This window comes from Anomaloglossus baeobatrachus, chromosome 1 (genome assembly GCF_048569485.1).
Source record: "Anomaloglossus baeobatrachus isolate aAnoBae1 chromosome 1, aAnoBae1.hap1, whole genome shotgun sequence".
In the NCBI taxonomy this organism is placed as follows: domain Eukaryota; kingdom Metazoa; phylum Chordata; class Amphibia; order Anura; family Aromobatidae; genus Anomaloglossus; species Anomaloglossus baeobatrachus.
Genome location: NC_134353.1, coordinates 156,000,799 through 156,019,882, shown reverse-complemented (window position 1 = coordinate 156,019,882; position 19,084 = coordinate 156,000,799). Strand labels below are relative to the sequence as shown.

At 44.0% G+C, this 19,084-nt stretch overlaps 1 protein-coding gene across 1 annotated transcript in view; it reads left to right on the top strand.

Annotated features, from left to right (window-relative positions):
- The window catches only part of WWC2 (WW and C2 domain containing 2), a 205,606-nt gene that overhangs the window by 113,127 nt on the left and 73,395 nt on the right, over positions 1-19,084 (top strand). Inside the window, exons 6-7 of the mRNA XM_075347159.1 lie at positions 10,376-10,505; positions 11,923-12,069. Coding sequence (XP_075203274.1) covers positions 10,376-10,505; positions 11,923-12,069 — 277 coding nt within the window. The remainder of the gene's footprint in view (positions 1-10,375; positions 10,506-11,922; positions 12,070-19,084) is intronic.

Genomic DNA, 19,084 nt, shown 5'->3' with positions numbered 1-19,084 from the left:
CCTAGCCAGGCAGTGTTAATTTCCTGGTGATAAAACACTGCTCGTACTGAAAGTACAACACACAGTTTAATAAGTGACACATCCCTGAAATCAGGGTTTTCTACTCTATATTATACTACTCTCAGATTAAATGGCAAAACCTGCTGACAGACTCCTTATAAAGGGATTATTCCATATGGTATTGATCACCTATCCTTAGGACAGGTCATTGATGTCAGATCAGTGACGGTCTGATACCTGGCACCCCCACCGATCAGCTTTTACTAACTTGGGCACTGACCAGATGTAAATGGTGAGCAGAGCCGAACCGTATACTGCTTTGTGTCTCCTCATAGGGATTACAGACTGGTTCCTGTCCCAATAAATAGGAGATGATAGGCAATATTCATTGACCCTAAACTGTGAAATATTATTTTTCTTGTAACCCACAATGGCAATTGTTGTGAGAAAATCATCTAGCCCCTGCTGAATACAATATATAGGAGTTCTTGTCATAGTCTGACTGCCAGAACTGTGAAGAACCTTTCCTATTCAGCTGCCACAATCGCCTTTCCTCCACTTGTAACAAATGCCCTCTGTCCTTTTTATAAGGTTTTGGAACAAATTATTTAGTTGCCAGTCATTTGTATTGACTACATATGTACTTATACATAAAATCAAATCACCCGTGAGGCGTTGAAGCTAAATAAGCCCCAATATAGGAATGACCTTCCATCCCAATTAATAGTATAGATTCCCCAGGGTCAGACACTGAAGGCTTGGGACCCCTGTGGAGGAAATGTTTGTGCCTCCCCTTCTTTTATGATAACCAAGCTACAGATTATGTAGTGTGTGTGTGTGTGTGTGTAATTATATATATATATATATATATATATACATATATATATATATGTATATATATATATATATATATATGTATATGTATATATATATATATATGTATATGTATATATATATATATATATATATATATGTATATGTATATATATATATGTATGTATGTATGTGTGTGTATGTATGTGTGTGTGTGTGTAATGAGGAGACTAGGATATATACTTTCTGCCAATACATTAGGATTTGCAGCAGAATTTTCTCCTGCAAATGTACATAGCCTTAAGGCCCAGTCACACAACGACTTACCAGCGATCACGAAAACGAGAAGACCTGATAGGGATCGCAGGTGAGATGTCACACAGTCAGATCTTACCAGCGATGCAGGAATGATACAGGTCGCAGTAGCGACCTGTATACCAATCTCAGCAGTCCCTGTCACACAGTGTCAAACACAGCGATGTGTCCTGCCCAGCAGGACATCGCCTTTGAAGAAAATGGCCTGGACCATTCTGCAACGACTAGAGATCTCACAGCAGGGGCCTGATCGCTGGTAGGTGTCACACACAATGAGATCGCTAACGGGATCGCTACTGCGTCACAGAAACCGTGACTCAGCTGCGATCTCGCTAGCGATCTCGCTATGTGTGACGGTACCTTAAGTCCCTGTTGTGTGTCCCTTCCCCCCCTGCTCCCTCCACACACATTCATTAGAAGCATCTGATCACGTCATTATTAGTGATGAGTGAGCATGCTCGACACGGCTCGTTACTTGATCGAGCAATGGGGGCGCTCGGGTACTCACAGGGCTTGTATAACGGGAGCTCTGATATTTAGTCTGTGAAACAGCGACCACAACACACGAGTTTGTTTCACTGCATCATGTGTTATGAACAAATTAAAGGCATCAATGGTCCTCATTGCATTGTTTCAGGGCAACAACTACACTAAGCATGCAAACAGAGAACAAAGTCTTTATATTTGCCCACATAACCTCATTTCTCCAGATCAGAATTGAGTGGGAAAAAGCACCGGTATCAAGGTATAGAAAGAATGTTTTTATTAAATATCAAAAAAGGTGCAAGGAGATGGAAAATGCATGTAATACATACAGTATAATAAATAGACAGAACAAACAACAGATGAGGGTGAAAGAGCGCCACACATCAACTCAGATAATGCAGCCATATAGAGCTCAGGTATGTTATTGCCAGCAAGTGAATATATCTTACAAAGTACAAAGGACATTCACCCAGATGGTAACCCCACAGTGCCTCCCAACAGGGATGTTACTAATAGTCAAATAGGGACCAAACAGGGAAAAAAAAAATTCCAATGTCATTGTACATCACATTATAAGGGCAACACAACCATATCCAGAGCTTACCAAGTGGTTACCAAGGCCAGGGTAGGTGTGGGGAATGAAAGTCCCTACACGTGTTTCGCGTGTTACCTCTTCCTTGGGGGACCGTGGACATAAAGTGCATAAAAACATATTTTTTCTATACCTTGATACCGGTGTGGTTTTTTTTTTTTTCAATCAATTCTGATCTGGAGATGTAATGTTAAGTGGGCAAATACAAAGACTTTTTTGTTTCCTGTTTGCTCTGCATCATGTGTGTAGGCACGTCTGGAAGAGCCAGTCACAGTCTGAACGGCTCAACCTGGTGTCAGCGTGCAAGCGACATACACGCATGGTGTCACTGTCATGCGCCTCAATCAAGGGCAAGCCGACATCAGCTGCCAGCCTCTGGTTGGCCGGTGGCGTGTATTGCTGCACAGGCAGCTCGCGTGTTCCCTGCGCCACAAAATATAAAACCGCTGAGGACATACAATAATCTGAATTAGTCGGAGCGGTCTGCGAGCCCCCTCCACCTCTGAGCCCTGGTGCAGCTGCACCAGCTATATATCCACCCTTGAGTTGACTTCAGCTTTCTCTATATATTTTTTTATTATTATAAAGAATTCAGACTCTAAAACTGGATTCCATACTGTAAATGTGACCTTACGAATAATTTATACAGGGGTAATAATACACTCAAGTCATAAGATTTTCTTATTTTTACACCCTAAAATCTTTTTTGCTTCTGTAGCTGCCGTCTGACATTGAGTACCTCTTAGCTGACTTGTCATTAGAATATTAGAGTCATCATCTTCTGTAATCCGTCACATATTTTGTGCAAAAAACTAAATGGAACTAGTTGCTCATGAAGAGTGGGGTCCCAGTGATGGACTCCCAATTCCCAATAATCAGACAATAATCGCCTAGCTTGTGATACTGGGGTGAAAATTGAGACGCCATTGTTGGCTTTAAGACGACGCTTATTAGAAAAGCTGTGGCTTGGACGTGCATCAGAGGAGTTAAGTGGTCTGTGGTCTTTTCACCCCATTAAAGTCAAGTCCTGGAGTTTTTAGAACTATTCTTTAATTGCCCTTAAATAAACAATTGTAGCAGTGTTTAGGATACATCATTGACTGCACAATCTGCATTTAACCCTGTCAAGACTGAGCGGTTATGGGCTTTGATGCTCAAAGTAATTATGGAAAGCTGCATTTGTAAAGATATGTCTATATATGTCGATATTTTTTTGGGTTTTTTTTTGTTTTAATAGGCTTGTTATTATAAAAAACAAATTGTAGCTGATTTAATGGTAGATGTACAATGAATAATACTTACACCAAAAATGAATCCTCCCATGCCTAGCAACGCCTAAAATGTGCACATTATGTAACATTTTAAAGGGAACCTGTCAGGTGTAATATGTACCCCGAACCACGAGCAGTTCTGGGTGCATATTTCTAATCTCTGCCTAACTGTCCCTGTATACACTAGCATAGATAAAGAGATCTTTAGAAAAAGTATTTCTAAAGATCCTTTATAATATGCTAATGGGTCAGGGACTAGTCGTAAGGCCGTTAGTTCCTGCGCTCATTCCACCCTCTTAGCATGTTAGCACACCCACAGAGGCATGCTAACATGCTAGTCCATGCAGTATCACCAGCAGTGACGTGCGTACCGGTGTCCACTGTCACGGCTAATCTGAATGCCGTGCACTTCCGGTCGTGCACAGTATGAATCCGGATGTACGCGTCCCAGCTTCAGAGAGGTCTAGTGCGCATGACCGGAAGTGCCGAGACTGCTGATTAGTGGACACAGCAGATTACCGCTTGTGATGCTGCATTGAATATCATGTTAGCACGCCCCTGTGGGCATGCTACCAATCCATGAGGGTGGAATGAGCGCAGGAACTAATGCTCTTAGGACTAGTCCCTGCGCTTATTAATAAATCATAAAGGATGTTTGGAAATACTTTTTCTAAAGATCCCTTTATCTATATTAGTGTATACAGGGACAGTTTGGCAGGGATTAGCAATATGCACCCAGAAATGCTCGTGATTCTGGGTGAATAATGCACCTGACAGGTTTAAGAAGTTATAACATATTTACATGTAATGTCTCCCTATAAGTGAATAAAAGGCAAAACAATCACTGATCTCGGGGAGAAGAGCCAGAGAAAACACTGCCGGCAGCCAGCGAGGGCGCACAACACAGTGAAATCCTAGGTGCATTGCCCCCTGGGAAATATGCAAATCAAAAAAGTCCGTGGAGCCTCTGTTAGGAGTCTCGACACAGAAACCAGCCAGGTGGTTATGGTGGTCTCCTAAAAAGAGCCACTCCTTGCTTGGCTGGGTCCTTCCCGGAGGGATATCTGGCTGGTTTCTGTGTCGAGACTCCTAACAGAGGCTCCACAGACTTTTGATTTGTATAAGTGAATAAAAGTAGACAGAAGTTTTTAAAGGGGTTGTCCAGTGTAAACCCATAAGTCTGCATTCACTCTGACTTCACACAAGAATCCTCACATAACAGACACTGTGCGCTGTGGGGATTCGCCGGTTTCAGAGCTGGAAACGGTGGTCCTTTGGCCGTGAATATGCAGTAAGTAGATTTCCGGCATGAATCCAACTAGACGATGGCCGCCTTGTTCAAAACATTTGCGTTGAGCGAGCGTGCATCCCTCTAGTTGGATTCTGGCCAAGAATTTGCATATGGCTTATTCGCGGACACAAGACCTCAGTTTCCAACTATGAAACTGGCGAATCTTCACCCCACACACTGCGTGCGACATGCGGATTCACAAGTGTGAAGTCAGAGAATGCAGACTTATGGGTTTAGACTGGTCAGCCCCTCTAAGCTTGTTTTTTATTTATCTTACGTTTTACTGCAATTACTTTTCCATATATTTTTCGCTGTCGGGGGTCAGGTTTACAGGAAAGATGTGACCGACGTACGGTGAAGTATTTTGGCACTTTATAAATTAACATAACCTATGTGTTCCTTGCCGGCCCCCTATATACATCCCTACACCTCCTCTGCGTGCTTCTGGCTTTCCCCCGCATCGGTAAGATCAGTGACAACACCAGGTTCACATAGCAACTGCCCAAAATCCAGACGCTGTATTATATGAATGATTGATTGAAGGGGCTTTAGTGACAGAGAACTGATTAATGGACTTTCCCACCACAGTATACCTGACCTTGATGATGACGCTGGGTGTAACAATGTGCAGAACATCCACAGAACAATGTTAATTAACGGGCTTCTATCAAAGTGGTCCTGTCATTATTGATGTGGGAAGGGGTTAATGTGACAGCCCACTAGACTTTGTCATCCGGCATTGAACCGTTCTGAGATGTCACCCTTCCCTCTCCGAACAGGCCCACTGATGAATATCTTGGATTTAATGTTTTCCGTGCAGAGGTCAGGGGAAGCCAGCAGGGCTGTTTCTATGGCCTAGATTTTGGGTATTTGATTTAGGCTCATTATAACTTTACAGCGTGTAACAAGCTAAATATATCCGCACTTCATGTCTGCGTTCTTCATGTCCTGCCTTTGGTGCTAGCCGAAGGAAACGCTTCCTTTGAGACGGGTCACAAAGCTCCGTACGAGTCAATGTGGAGCTGATTTTACGAAATGACATTCATTGGAAGCGACACTCATTTTATTTTCCATTGTTTGTCTTGTGTAATGTAAGAGAGCGGCTTTTCAGCGCGCCGCACGGACGATGCATCTCGCCCTACAGAGGGGGAGCGACGCTCTGCCGACACGAAATCTAAACTGCGCCAATAATGGTTTATTTCTCTTCCGTCCTGTTCTTTCTGCACCTTAAGTAATCACACCTCACGCCACCGTGCCAGATTAAAGGTTAGCCAAGCAGGCTGTTATTATATTAATACAACAACGCCGTATTGTTTTAAATCAGCTCGCTTGCAAGCAATTTTGATAGGAATCCAAAGCATGTTTGAGAAACTGACAACAACATACCACAAGAAACAATGGGCTGTTGTTAGAGAAACTCCGTCAGGCGCTCGGAGACATGCCTGGTGCAGGGACGGCCGCATGCTGGGCTTTACCTACAAGTCCACTAGTGATTCCCATAAAAACAGAAATCAAATGTTCATTAGGATGGGAACGGAACTGTCATAAAATGTCTTCAGTTTTGCCTCTTTCCAGCTGCAGTGCATTTGTGTTTTTCAGCTGGATCAAAAAACATAGCCTGCACGTTGTCTTTTTTTTTTCCCCCTTCCTCCTTTGTTTGTCTAGCCCCTCAAAAAGAAAGTGACATCTGCATCCATTTTTTAGTCTACTAGAAATTGATCATGACAGATACTCATACATCATACGTTGTCTGTTGTTTAGCACCGTGACTGTGCAGGATACTAGAGTTGTTGAGAAACGCCTCTAGTATAATCTGATTTTGTTTTTTTTTCAAGACAGATTAATTCAAAAACGGAAACTTTTGGTTTAGATTTTGCATCCGTCTTTGCTTCATTTAAAGGGAAATTGTCACCAGGTTTGGTGACTATAAGCTACAGCCACCAGCACTGAAATCTTATATACAGCATTCTGGAATACATTATATAAGATCCCACGCTGCTGTGTAGAACGTAAAAAACACTTATATAATAATCCGCTAACGGGGCGGTTCAGTCCCGTAGGTGTTGTTGCTTTCCTGTCCAGAGCCTCCTCTCTGCAGCGATCACCATCCTCCTGAGGCCCGTGTGCATGATGCGTCCTAAATCATGCACATTAGCCGGCATTGAGGTCCTGCGCATGCGCACTTTGATCTGCCCTGCTCAGAGCAGATCATAGTATTGTAGTGCGCATGCGCAGGCAGTCTTTAACCTTTCCCCACGCCTGCGCAATTCAGTACTCTGAACTGCCTTCTGCAGGGGAAATCAAAGTGCGCCTGCGCAGGACTGCAATATGGGCCAGTGTGGGTGACGTGACGTGTTATTCATACTGGGCTGGGTAGGAAGAGGATGGAGATCGCAGTAGAGAGGAGGTGGCAGCCCGGAGAGCAGTGACACCCATCAGACCGGCACCCATCAGACCGGACTGCCCCCGCAGGGGAGTATTACAAAAGTTATTTTTACGTTATACAGTGCAGCCTGGGCTTTTATATACAGTATTCTAGAGTGCTGTATATAAGGGCTCACTGGTGGTGGCTGCAACTTATAGTCGCCAAATCTGGTGACAGGTTCCCTTTTAAAGCAGATTCATTTTTTTTTTTCTAAGCGGATGACAACTGTGCATATGAACAGAGCCTTTTTACTACCCAGTTTTTATTGCTTATCTACAGCTAAAGCCCTTATTAGATGGCAAAAATAGAGCGGAAAATAATAAGTAATAGTTGCAAGCAATCGTAATATCGTTCCATTCTCACAAAACCACATCTTAAAAATGATCTCTTGTCGACATAAACTTTCACCTTGTAATAAGTCGCTACCACCTTGTCCTCACATCGCACTAGTTTTCACACTCCACTCACCTACCATTACAAGATATATACCCAGAATTCACATAAACAGCACACCCAAGTGCTAAAATCTTGGTCTGATCTTAAGGCGTAATACTTGCTTTTATGAACGATTAGCGACTTTTGATCATCCGCAACAGCGATCTTTCGAGTCAACATTTGCTTGTGTGATTATAAGCTTGCATGCACGATAACCATTCACTTGTCAATCGCTTTCCTGCCAGTGATTGCCTTTGATCTTAGGCTGTGGGGGCAGAGAGTGCTGGGGCATCCATTGATGCAATAAATAATTCTCGACCCCCTAACTAGCACAGTTGTCTCTACATATGTAGTGTTTTTCTGCATAGCCACCTTCTGTGCTACAGCCCCATCCAGTTGATTCCCTATGGCCTCATTCACACTTCAGAATTTTTCCATTGGTGTATGTATGCCAAAGCCAGCTGTTTTCGAGACACTCCTGCTTTTGATATACAAATACTGCTGTGTGAATGAGGCCTAAGCGGTATATGAAAACGAGCTTTCCAAACCTGACGACTGCTCTAAATCTGTAGAATTGATCTTCACTTCTTCATCCCAGAGCATGAACACAAGTTAGTTTTGGATTTGTATTTTCCAGGAGACCCATATCTTTAATTCTTTGTTCACGCTTGGATTTGAGTGTGAAATACCAAAACACAATCCATATATAATAAATGTTTATAGCACTGCTTTTTTTTTTTTTTTCCTTTCCTAATTCACCACTGGAGTGATGCTTCGAAGTCCCCTGCCCCCATTCTTATACTCCCCTTCCTTCCAGGGTCTTCATCTTCTATCACCGCTTCTCTGGTTGGTCTCCAATGATTTGTGATCTGCTGGTAGCTTCAGTGTTTCATGGAGTGTGCCGGAGGTCACAACTCAATACAAGTCTATGAAAGCCCCATTTTGCCTCTCGTAGACTTGTCTTGAATGCTTGTGATGTAACTTCTGACTTCTAGTCAGTTAGAAGGTACGAGCCGAAGATAGCACCTTGGGACCAGAGCGACGCCGAAAAAAAGGAGAAGCCGCCGGAGACGGAGTATAAGACCGGGGGTTGGGGATTTAGATTTAAAGCTGTACTTCAGTGTTGAAATAAAACAGTGATGCATTGTTCATGCTTATATCGCGTGATCATATTCCATAGCATTTTACAGTAATCACCACTGTCCCTATTGGGGCTCATAATCTAAGTTCCCTATCAGTTTGTCTTTGGAGTGTGGGAAGAAAATGGAGAACCCTTAGGAAACCTACACAAACATGAGGAGAATATACAAACTCCTTGCAGATGTTGTCCTTGGTGAGATTTGAACTCAGGACCCCAGCGCTGCAAGACTGCAGTGCTAACCACTGAGCCGCTGCAAGCCTGCAGTGCTAACCACTGAGCCGCTGCAAGCCTGCAGTGCTAACCACTGAGCCACCACAAGCCTGCAGTGCTAACCACTGAGCCACCACAAGCCTGCAGTGCTAACCACTGAGCCACCACAAGCCTGCAGTGCTAACCACTGAGCCACCACAAGCCTGCAGTGCTAACCACTGAGCCACCACAAGCCTGCAGTGCTAACCACTGAGCCACCACAAGCCTGCAGTGCTAACCACTGAGCCACCACAAGCCTGCAGTACTAACCACTGAGCCACCACAAGACTGCAGTACTAACCACTGAGCCACTTCAAACCAGTTAGCTATTTGCTCCAGTGGTGCATGTAAGCCATGAACAAAGCTGTACCGCACAGCTCAATTTAATGTGCAGCAGCCGCTGAAGGAGGTAATAGCTGATTGAATGGGGGTGTCGGACCCCCACCAATCCAATATTGATGACCTATGCTTAGGACACCACATCAGTATCATTTGACCGCTTACCCCCTTTGTTGATCTTATTTCTTCGCTGCCATTTTATCTGTGCCTGGTACATAATGTTCTTTTTCCTCACCATGCATATGCTAGGTTACTGTACTTGTTGATTTACATACGCCTTACTGTGCAAACACTTTATAATTTTTCTTAGTTTTCAAGTGCTATCAATAACTAATGTAACAAAAAAAAAATCCCCGAAAGCCAACAAACCCCTCTAAAAGTGATGGTCTCTGCTGAAGTCTCTGGAACAGAATTGTCATCTTTTGAGTTCGTTTAATGTCTATATGTATGTGAAATGCTTAAAGGGAATTGGTCAACAGGTTTTTCTATTTAATCTGAGCTGTGTGTTGTAGGGGCAGAGAGCCTGATTACAGCAATGTATCTCATGCTGGAATGTTTGGTGCAGTTTTGATAGAATCCCTGTTATCCCTGAGGTAGATGTTGCAGTGCTCACAAAGTTGTATATAACCCCGCCCCCACCACTGATTGGCAGCTTCCTGTGTACACCAGGGATTGTCAGCAAGCTTCCAATCAGTGGTGGGGGTTACACAGATTAGCTGTTCTAGTTTGCACACACAACCTAGTCCTCTAGTGATAATCTCCTGCTGATAAAACACTAATTATATTGAAACTACAACACCCTGCTGTGCAAGTGACTCATCCAACGAATCAGGCTCTCTGCTCCTCATTTTATGCTAATTGCAGATTAAATGGAAAAAAACCTGCTGACAGACTGCCTTTTATATTATGCCACTCACTTATTTTTTTGTTTGCAGATTTTGCCCAATGTTTATACGTATTTATATATTTTTTGTTACAGTCAAGATAAAAACCTATCTTTTTTTCTCTCTTCTCATAGCATTGACCAAAAAATGTCAGGAGGGCAGAGTGGTTACGAGCTTCGAGAAGCAAAGGATATCCTCTCCGAACTGAAAAGCATAAGGAAGGCAATCAGCACTGGGGAGAAGGAGAAGCAGGACCTCATGCAGGTTTGTGGGCCGCTGATTAATAAGCGAGCGTACGTCGGGAGGACCACTTATTGTTTATGGGTAACATCTGCGTCCATGACGGGAATATCTGTAGTATTGATGGAGCGTCGTATGCAGCAGAAAGCATAGACAAGAATGCTTTAGAAAATACAGTCTGAGGAGACCCTGAATATCCTTGAAAGCGTTGGAAAGCGGCCGTGTGGTATTCTTTGTTGTCAGTCCTGAAATTTCACTTCAGCTTGAAAAGCCGGTGCGAGTTGTCAGTCATAGTAACCCTTTGTATCACTGAAAAACTCTGCCAGAAAACGTGGCCATCACCTAAACTTTCACAATGCTCAACCAATCTGGAGGTGCGGATAACGCCTCGCATAGGACTGCCATGTAGTCTCTTATGCTCTCGTGATGGCGTACTTCACTTCACATCTTTAAGGCGTGGCCTTCATGTGCCCTTTTGGATCTGTAAACAGGGCCAGCTCCAGATTTTTGTGTGCCCCGGGTGAGAGCGTCTCAGTGGGCCCCATGCACACGCAGACCCGATATTTGAAGGGGTGGCATGCAAATCGGGAGGTCATACACATTGCTGGGAGGACGCTGGCATCGCTGCGGCTCCTCTTCATCTGTGGGATTGGAGAACATGGCGCGGTAACTCCGCCCACAGATGAACTTCACTGCCCCTTCACAGTCAGCAGAGTGCAGCTGCCAGCCTGAGCACTACGGTCCCTGGAACTCAGCCCGGGGACCACAAAATACATCATTGCCCTGGCCCAACTGCGAGTGGCGCCCCCGGCTGTCCAGGGCCCCGGCGCTTGCCCTGGTGCGCCAGGTGCTGATGCTGGCCATGTCTGTAAAACAAGTGGCACTATAAGGCTCTGTGCGCACTAGCCGGGTTTTCCAGCGGATTTGCTGCATGTTTCGCTGCAGAAAATGTTCTTAACCTTTCTGCAGTGATTCACCAGCAAATCCAATGGGAAAAAAAAATGCTGTGCGCACTAAGCTGATTTTGACAGCTGCAGGTTTTGCTGCGGAATTCCTGCAGCAAAAACAATTGCATGTCACTTCTTTTCCGCAGGTAGTTGCGGGATTTCACTAATGTAATTCAGAAAAGGGAACAACCTGGTGAAAAAACGCACCAAAACGCAAGAAACCGCATGCGGATTTGGTGCGGTTTTTTTTTTTCTGCAGGTGCGGAAATCTTTGAGAGCCTGCGGAATTTTCCATTTTCTAGTGCGCACAAGGCCTAATACCACGTTTGTTCTGAGGGTAGGTGTAAATTAGCTCCCCACTTTCCATACTCTTGGCCTTCCTTAGTTATGTCGCCCTTTAGAAATGAAACGCCATGCTTATTTCTATTTGTTTTGGTCTATTTCGCCTCCTGCTTTACAGGTGTAACATGCACTTTCTGCTTTTTTGTTATTAGAGCCTTGCAAAGCTGAAGGAACGATTTCATCTGGAAGAAGGCAGAGGAAGCTCGGAGCCAGACTTATCATCCAGCCTCACCAACTCTCATTTGTCCCTGTCCCGGCAGACGCTGGACGCTGGCTCACAGACTGATATTTCTGGGGACGTAAGTCATGTGCTGGTTGTGCTGGAGTGAAAGAACATCTTTGCTCTGTCCGAAGTTTGGCTTACATTAGTTACAAAAATGACTAATAAACCTGTAAAATATAGAAGTGCAACTATATTATGCAATGTAGTTGCAGTCAAAATTATTCACCTCCATTGCAAGTTATGTTGGTAAAATTTACACATGTTCTACTGTTTCAATAATGCAGTGAAACAGGAATATCAATAACCCATCTAATTTAATAAGTGGTTTTTCCAAACTCAAAATGACACTTATACTGACTACTGCAGCAGATTTATTTGTCCTCTTAAGTGTCTTTACTACTTAGTGTAACCCCTGTGGCTGTTATAACCTGCTGCAGATATTATGTATAGTCGGACACCAACTTCTGGCAGTGTTCCTGAGGAATCTTGGCCCATTCCTCATGGACGATCACCTATATTTAGTGTGTATGATGTATGTATGTTGTGTCTTAGGGGTTTATCCCATTTTGCTCATTTTCTATTAATTACTTGTGATGGGTGAGCACTAAAATGCTTGGGTGCTTGGTACTCTAATCGAGCAAATCAGACTTCTCAGGTGTTCGTCTCAAGGAACGATTGAGTATAATGGAAATCAATGGAAAACGCCAGCATTTTTCTGGCAAACCCTCCCAAGAGGTCTTGGTGGGGCGGTGAAATAGCTGAAATGGATGGAAAAATGCTCATATGGAATGGAACGCAGAAAGCATTGACATGCTCCTTCTATCAAAAATGCAGCAGTTTTCCATTTCCATCAGGAAAGAAAAGAAATCTGCATGGCCTATAAAAAATTAAAAGCAGAGATTGCAATACACCCTGGAATACACGTAGAGGATGGCCTCAGAAAAGATTTTTTTTTCCCATTTGGAAGGAATGGGACTCCTAGGCTGATAGTGTATGCACTATATGCAAAGTCTTCCAAAAATTATAAGGAGGAACTCCAATCCACCCTGTACCCACGTAGAGTATGGCCTCAGAAAACATATTTACATTTAAGAATGAGACAACTTTGGCCAGCAACAAGGCGTCCGAGAGGCCACTACTCAGAGTACAAGTGGCACAACAATGGCCTTCAGGCATTTGCTCCAGCTAAGGTGGGCGGTAGTTCCTCCTGTCCTGGCTCAGGGTAACGGGCAGCCCAAGGCTTTAAATATACTAAAGCAGAGGGGTTTCCAAACTCTCTTGTTTTTTCCATCTTCTTGGAGACCTCTTGCCAATGAATATTCATGAACAATGTGGGGGGAACGCCTCCAAACCATCCCGTTGAAAGAACACCACAAGTCCTTTGTCCATTTATTCACACAGGAGGTGCATCTGGACCTTTCTTCCATTGAATGCATCTTTTTTTTTTTTTTTTTTTTTTTTTTAATATATACATGGAGTTGAGGTAAATCTGAGTTTTGTATGCCATGGTCACTACTCCCTCCCTGCTTAAGTTGATTCTGTGGGTGTTAGTGCCGCCGGGGACATAACTGATAAGCAGAGCTGCCTGTCAACCGAAAATGCTGTCTGTTCTCAAAATGAACAAGGCCTGGATTGTCCCAGATTTCTCAACCCCAGCGGATGACATTAGTGGAACATAAAGCCAATTCAAATGTTTTTTTCATTTTTTTTGTTTTTTTTTTGGTGTATTACAATGCACCCTTTCAAACCCAAAAAAGGTCTACTATTCATGGTTTATTATTTTTCTTGTCCTTCTCGTCCCCGATCATATCCACAGTTATCATGCAGCACTCACTCAACTGACCAAAACTTTGAGAAATCAACCAATATGGTGAGCAGCGATGTTAATCAGCGTAACCATCCTGCTTCTGTGTCTACGCTTATGCTCGCCAATCACAATTAAAGAGGAAGCTTTGAATGTGGATCAGGTGGAGATATAGAAAGTACACCGGGTACCACATGCTTGCATTTCCTGACTGCTTACCATGGAAATGTTTCTGTTTAGGCTTGTGGACTCTTAAAGCTTTCTACAACCTGATGGCGGCGGCCGTCCTGCACTACTCAGTCCCCAGCTGCCAATATATTTCCCGGTGTGCTGTCTGCTCCTTACACCAGTATGTGTGTCTCAGAACATCACAAGTACCCTGACTAACACAGTTAGGTTAAGCAGAAGTATACTTATAGAAGCACTGTTAAGCAATATACCCTGACTATAGGCCTCTAATCCAAAACTATTCCTCCTCCAGTAGCTATCACTTTCAGTGGATGCAATGTATAGCGATATTATTAGGGAATAGAATAGGTTGCTGCAGCAAGATCTATAAGGCTAGAATCCCTACCTACATGTACCTTGTACACTATCTCTTTTCAAGCTGTTTTCCCTACATTAAATGGAGCTAAGAGTGGTATTATTATAGAATAGATTTTTTTAGGTAGCAACAGCAAGGTCTGTAAGACTAGAATCCCTGCCTACATACCTCTAATGCATTATTCCTACTCCAAAAGCTAACCCTACACTAATGGCAGACTAAAGGGTACTTTACACGGTGCGATATCGGTACTGATATCGCTAGCGAGCGTACCCGCCCACGTCTGTTGTGCATCACGGGAAAATCGCCGCCCGTGGCGCACAACATCGCTAACACCCGTCACACAGACTTACCTTCCCTGCTCTGGCCAGCGATCCGCCTCCTTTCTAAGGGGGCGGTTCGTGCGGTGTCACAGCGACGTCACACGGCAGCCGTCCAATAGCAGAGGAGGTGCGGAGATGAGCGGCCGGAACATGCCGCCCACCCCCTTCTTTCCTCATTGCCGGTGGATGCAGGTAAGGAGATGTTGGTCGTTCCTGCGGTGTCATACATAGCGATGTGTGCTGCCGCAGGAACGACGAACATCATCGTACCTGCAGCAGCAACTATATTAAGGAAATGAACGACGTGTCAATGAGCAACAATTTTTCACGTTTTTGCGCTCATTGATCGCTGCTTTTTGGTGTCACACGCTGCGATGTCGCTAACGGCGCCGGATGTGCGTCATGAACGACGTGACCCTGACAATATATCGTTAGCGATATCGCAGCGTGTAAAGCACCCTTTAGAGTGGTGTTAGTATAGAATATACTCTATTTGAATTAGCTCTAAAAAGGAACTGTTAGTTTAATGTCAACCAGTAGGTACTGTCACGCTATAACACACTGTTCCTTCTCTAACATAAACTCTCCATACACGATTTCCTTGTACAGTGCAACCACAGTAGTGCAAGTAGCCACCTGGCTACGGCATTACCGTGATTGGGAGGCAATCCATGCATGTTTAGTGGCTAAAAAACACATGCAAAACATATGGGGTAGGGACTTTGAGTATGGCACCCGAGTAACAGAATACTCTGTCGAGTATCTAGCATCTTAAGCAACCCATTACTTGATTGAATACTGAGCAGTGCTGAGCACGCTCGTACCATCACTAGTAATTAGCTCTTACACCAGTAATTACATTAGTCCCGATGAAAATGGATCAATTTGTTTCTCATAAATGTATGACCACTGACTTTATATGAAGTTGAGTGTCTATTGCCATTTTACAGTACAGGCCTGTGCCTAGTATACATTTTCTTTTACGTTACTTGTATACCACCCGGACACTGCACAGCACTGAATAATGGATGCGCCAGTAAACCTCAGCCACTCAATCTCTGTACCCCAAATCCAGATATTCTAGGGCCAGTACCTAGTGGGCAGCTTCCCTTTGTGACATCCCCCACCCCCTTTATTTTAGTAAAATGGATGAGCCAATAAGGCTAGGATCACATTTCCGTTGTTTTGCATCAGTCACATGCGTTGCTTGACGCTTGTGACTGATGCGTTGTAAAACTGGTGACAAGAATTGGAATTCATTGTCATGAGAAAGCGGATTCCGTTGTAAAACGAGAGAGAGAGCGAGCGATCAGCTGATCGTTCACAATAGCCGGCCGCCGGCTTTTGAGAGCGATCAGATGATCTCCCGGCGGCCGGTTATTGTGAATGATCAGCTGATCGCTCTCATTAGCCGGCCGCCGGGAGATCAACTGATCGCTCACAGAAGCCTGCCGCCGGGTGATCAGCTGATCGCTCACTGAAGGCGGTCGCCGGGTGATCAGCTGATCGCTCACTGAAGGCGGCCGCCGGGTGATCAGCTGATCGCTCACTGAAGGCGGCCGCTGGGTGATCAGCTGATCGCTCACTGAAGGCGGCCGCTGGGTGATCAGCTGATCGCTCACTGAAGGCGGCCGCTGGGTGATCAGCTGATCGTTCGCCCGCCCAGAGAGAGCATGCGCAGCGAAATCAAAAGGATTCCGCTGCTCAAAAAATGTTACACTCTGCGTTCCTGCCGTCCGAATGTCAGTTGTTCCACAACTGATCAGTCGGGCGGAGGATGCATTGCAAGGGCATCAGTCACAATCCGCCGCTCATATAAGTCTATAGGAAACAACGGACTCCGCCAAACGGATTGCGTTGTTTACAGAGCGGCGGATTGTGACTGATCATAAACAACGGAAATGTGAACCTAGCCTAACACATTTAGCAGTGGTGTACATTTATTATGTGGTCAGTCGTTCATTTGCATGGTTGGGATGTGACTCTACATTTCTCCTGCAGGAAAATATTTGATACCAACTTTCAAAACCATTAGTTAAGTTTCCTCGTGAGGAAGAATTCACTGCAGCCAAAATTGGTCAATCGGTCACACGTGCCTATCTGATCTCCACAATTGCAGCCATTTTACTCTTGCACACAAGTCTGCACAATGTCAGCTGCTTATTATAATGTGCATGGTGTGCTGACACTGATATTCTCTGAATTACCCCATGTTCCTAGAAGACGAGACAGCAATGTAAGGCATTATTATAGCTGTCCATCACTTACTAGAACGTGGCATGCCGAGCCCTCCTCTTCACTCAGTATTTAAGAGAAAAATATAGGGGGTGCCATTATCAGCTTTTTTTTTTCCTTCGCATAAAGAGAATGCCCTCTTGACATTGGCAGAAATGTCATTTTTAAGTACCGCAAACCAATATTCCCACACTTAGCCATGATCAAATGTGGTCTTTCAGACTGTGAAATGCAGCTGCTTCTATCCCCATTATTTCTCTAACCTCTTGCAGAAATCGCTCTTCTTTCCTTGGCCGTTGTTCAGCAGATTGCTTTCCAATAATTTTTACTCCCCCTCTGCTCCTTTTCTCCCCCTCATCTACCTGTCCTTACTCTCTATTGGAATTCTAATCATGCCGGTAATCTGGGAGTTTGACGAATTTCTTTTCTCCCCTCATTAATTAGTGATTTTGATTTTGCACTTTTTTTTTTGTTCTGAAGGTTGAAATAAATTTCTGAAGATTTTTATTGCAAAAAAAACCCTTTTTTGGGATTTCAGGACCTAATAGAATATAATGCATGCCATAATTTTTTTTTTCTGTGGGTGTGTGTATGTGTACACACAGATAAATATACATTAATACACGTACAATGTATAGCTGGCTTTCTGTACAATCGTCCTGTCAGAACATTTTTTGGGTTTTTTTTGGGGTTTTTTTTTTTTTTGCTTTTCCTGTTTTCTAAGGCTGCTTTCACACATCTGGTTTTTGCAGTGCGGCTCAATCCGGCTCAAAAACCTATGCAACTGATGCGATGAAAAAAACGGATCTGTTGCATCCGTTTTTCCATGCGGCCCGTCCGTTTTTTGACGGATGCAGCTTGATACTGACCATGCATTGTTTAAAAAAACAGCATCCGGTGGCCGGATGCAGTTTTTGCCACATCCTGCATCCATAGGCTTGCATTGGAAATCGCGCCAGATCCAGCGCGATGCGGTTTTTCTTGCCGCACACAAAAACGTGCCAGGCAACATTCCATCCGGCCGCCGCATGGGCTAAATATGCCACATCCGGCAAAAACCGGACGCAACGCAAGGCCATACAGCACAATACGGCGCTAATGCAAGTCTATAAGGAAAAAACGCAACCGGCGGCAAAAAAAAAGGTTGCGTTTTTTCTGCAAAGCGCCGTATTGTGCCGCACAGGGAAAAACGGATGTGTGAAAGCAGCCTAACCGTTTTGTAGTTTTGTTTTGTCACCTTTTAATTTGATCTCCATAACCAAGCCATAATGTCTATACATCTGATGTATAACGTCACCTTCCCATACCTGGTCAATAAAATCCCAATGATGTCCTCTCAATATATTACTTCTTGCTTTCTGCGTTGTTTTCCATCTGTTCTGTTTGGACAGCGGGAGTCCAGTGTTTTTATTCTGTTCTCCCCTATACACTTAATATACAGATTTGTTTTTCTCCTTCGGTTGTGCATTTATTATAATATGAATGGGACCTAGAAATGCACCTGCAGCAAATGAGCTTTTTCTCCGAGCCCTAAGAATGGATGACATTTCCAGACTGCTGACCATAGTGTTTAGTTTATTGTTTTTTTTTTTTTTCTAAAACCTGTGTCCCCCATTCAGCAGTATTCTGGTCCCTCTAACCAAGGGTTTCTAGAGTAGTGATAAATTGGGGGAAACGTCCTCCAGCCGTTTGGATATCATTAATATACACATTTAAGTCCAGATTTTGCAATACTTTAGAATATCTATATATGTGTTTGTGTCTTTTCACTAGTTATGTGTAGTGTTCCCTACTGCTGACTGTACTGGGAACTATAGTACTGCTCCATCCAAAAAGTAGGGCTGTGCTGCAGGTCTTTTATGTCCATTTAAAGGGGATCTGTCAGCGGGATTTAATCCCCAAACTGTTTCTGTAGCTTTTGCAAAGCCATATCCAAAGCTGAAGTGCTTTGAGCGTGACAAAGCACTTCCCGAGCCGCTGTTCTCCTGCTTGACTTCCAGCATCTTTGCTGTGTAACTTAAAGCTACGAAGCTGTCGGTCTTGCCGCAGAAGGCAGCGCTTAGAGAGTAATGGAGCTGGACAGACACATTTTCATATTTTCAATAATCAATACAGCTCTGCGCTGGTACCAGCAAGAGGAAAGAAATCACTTTACTAGGAAGCGCTGGTCCCAGTATACATTAAA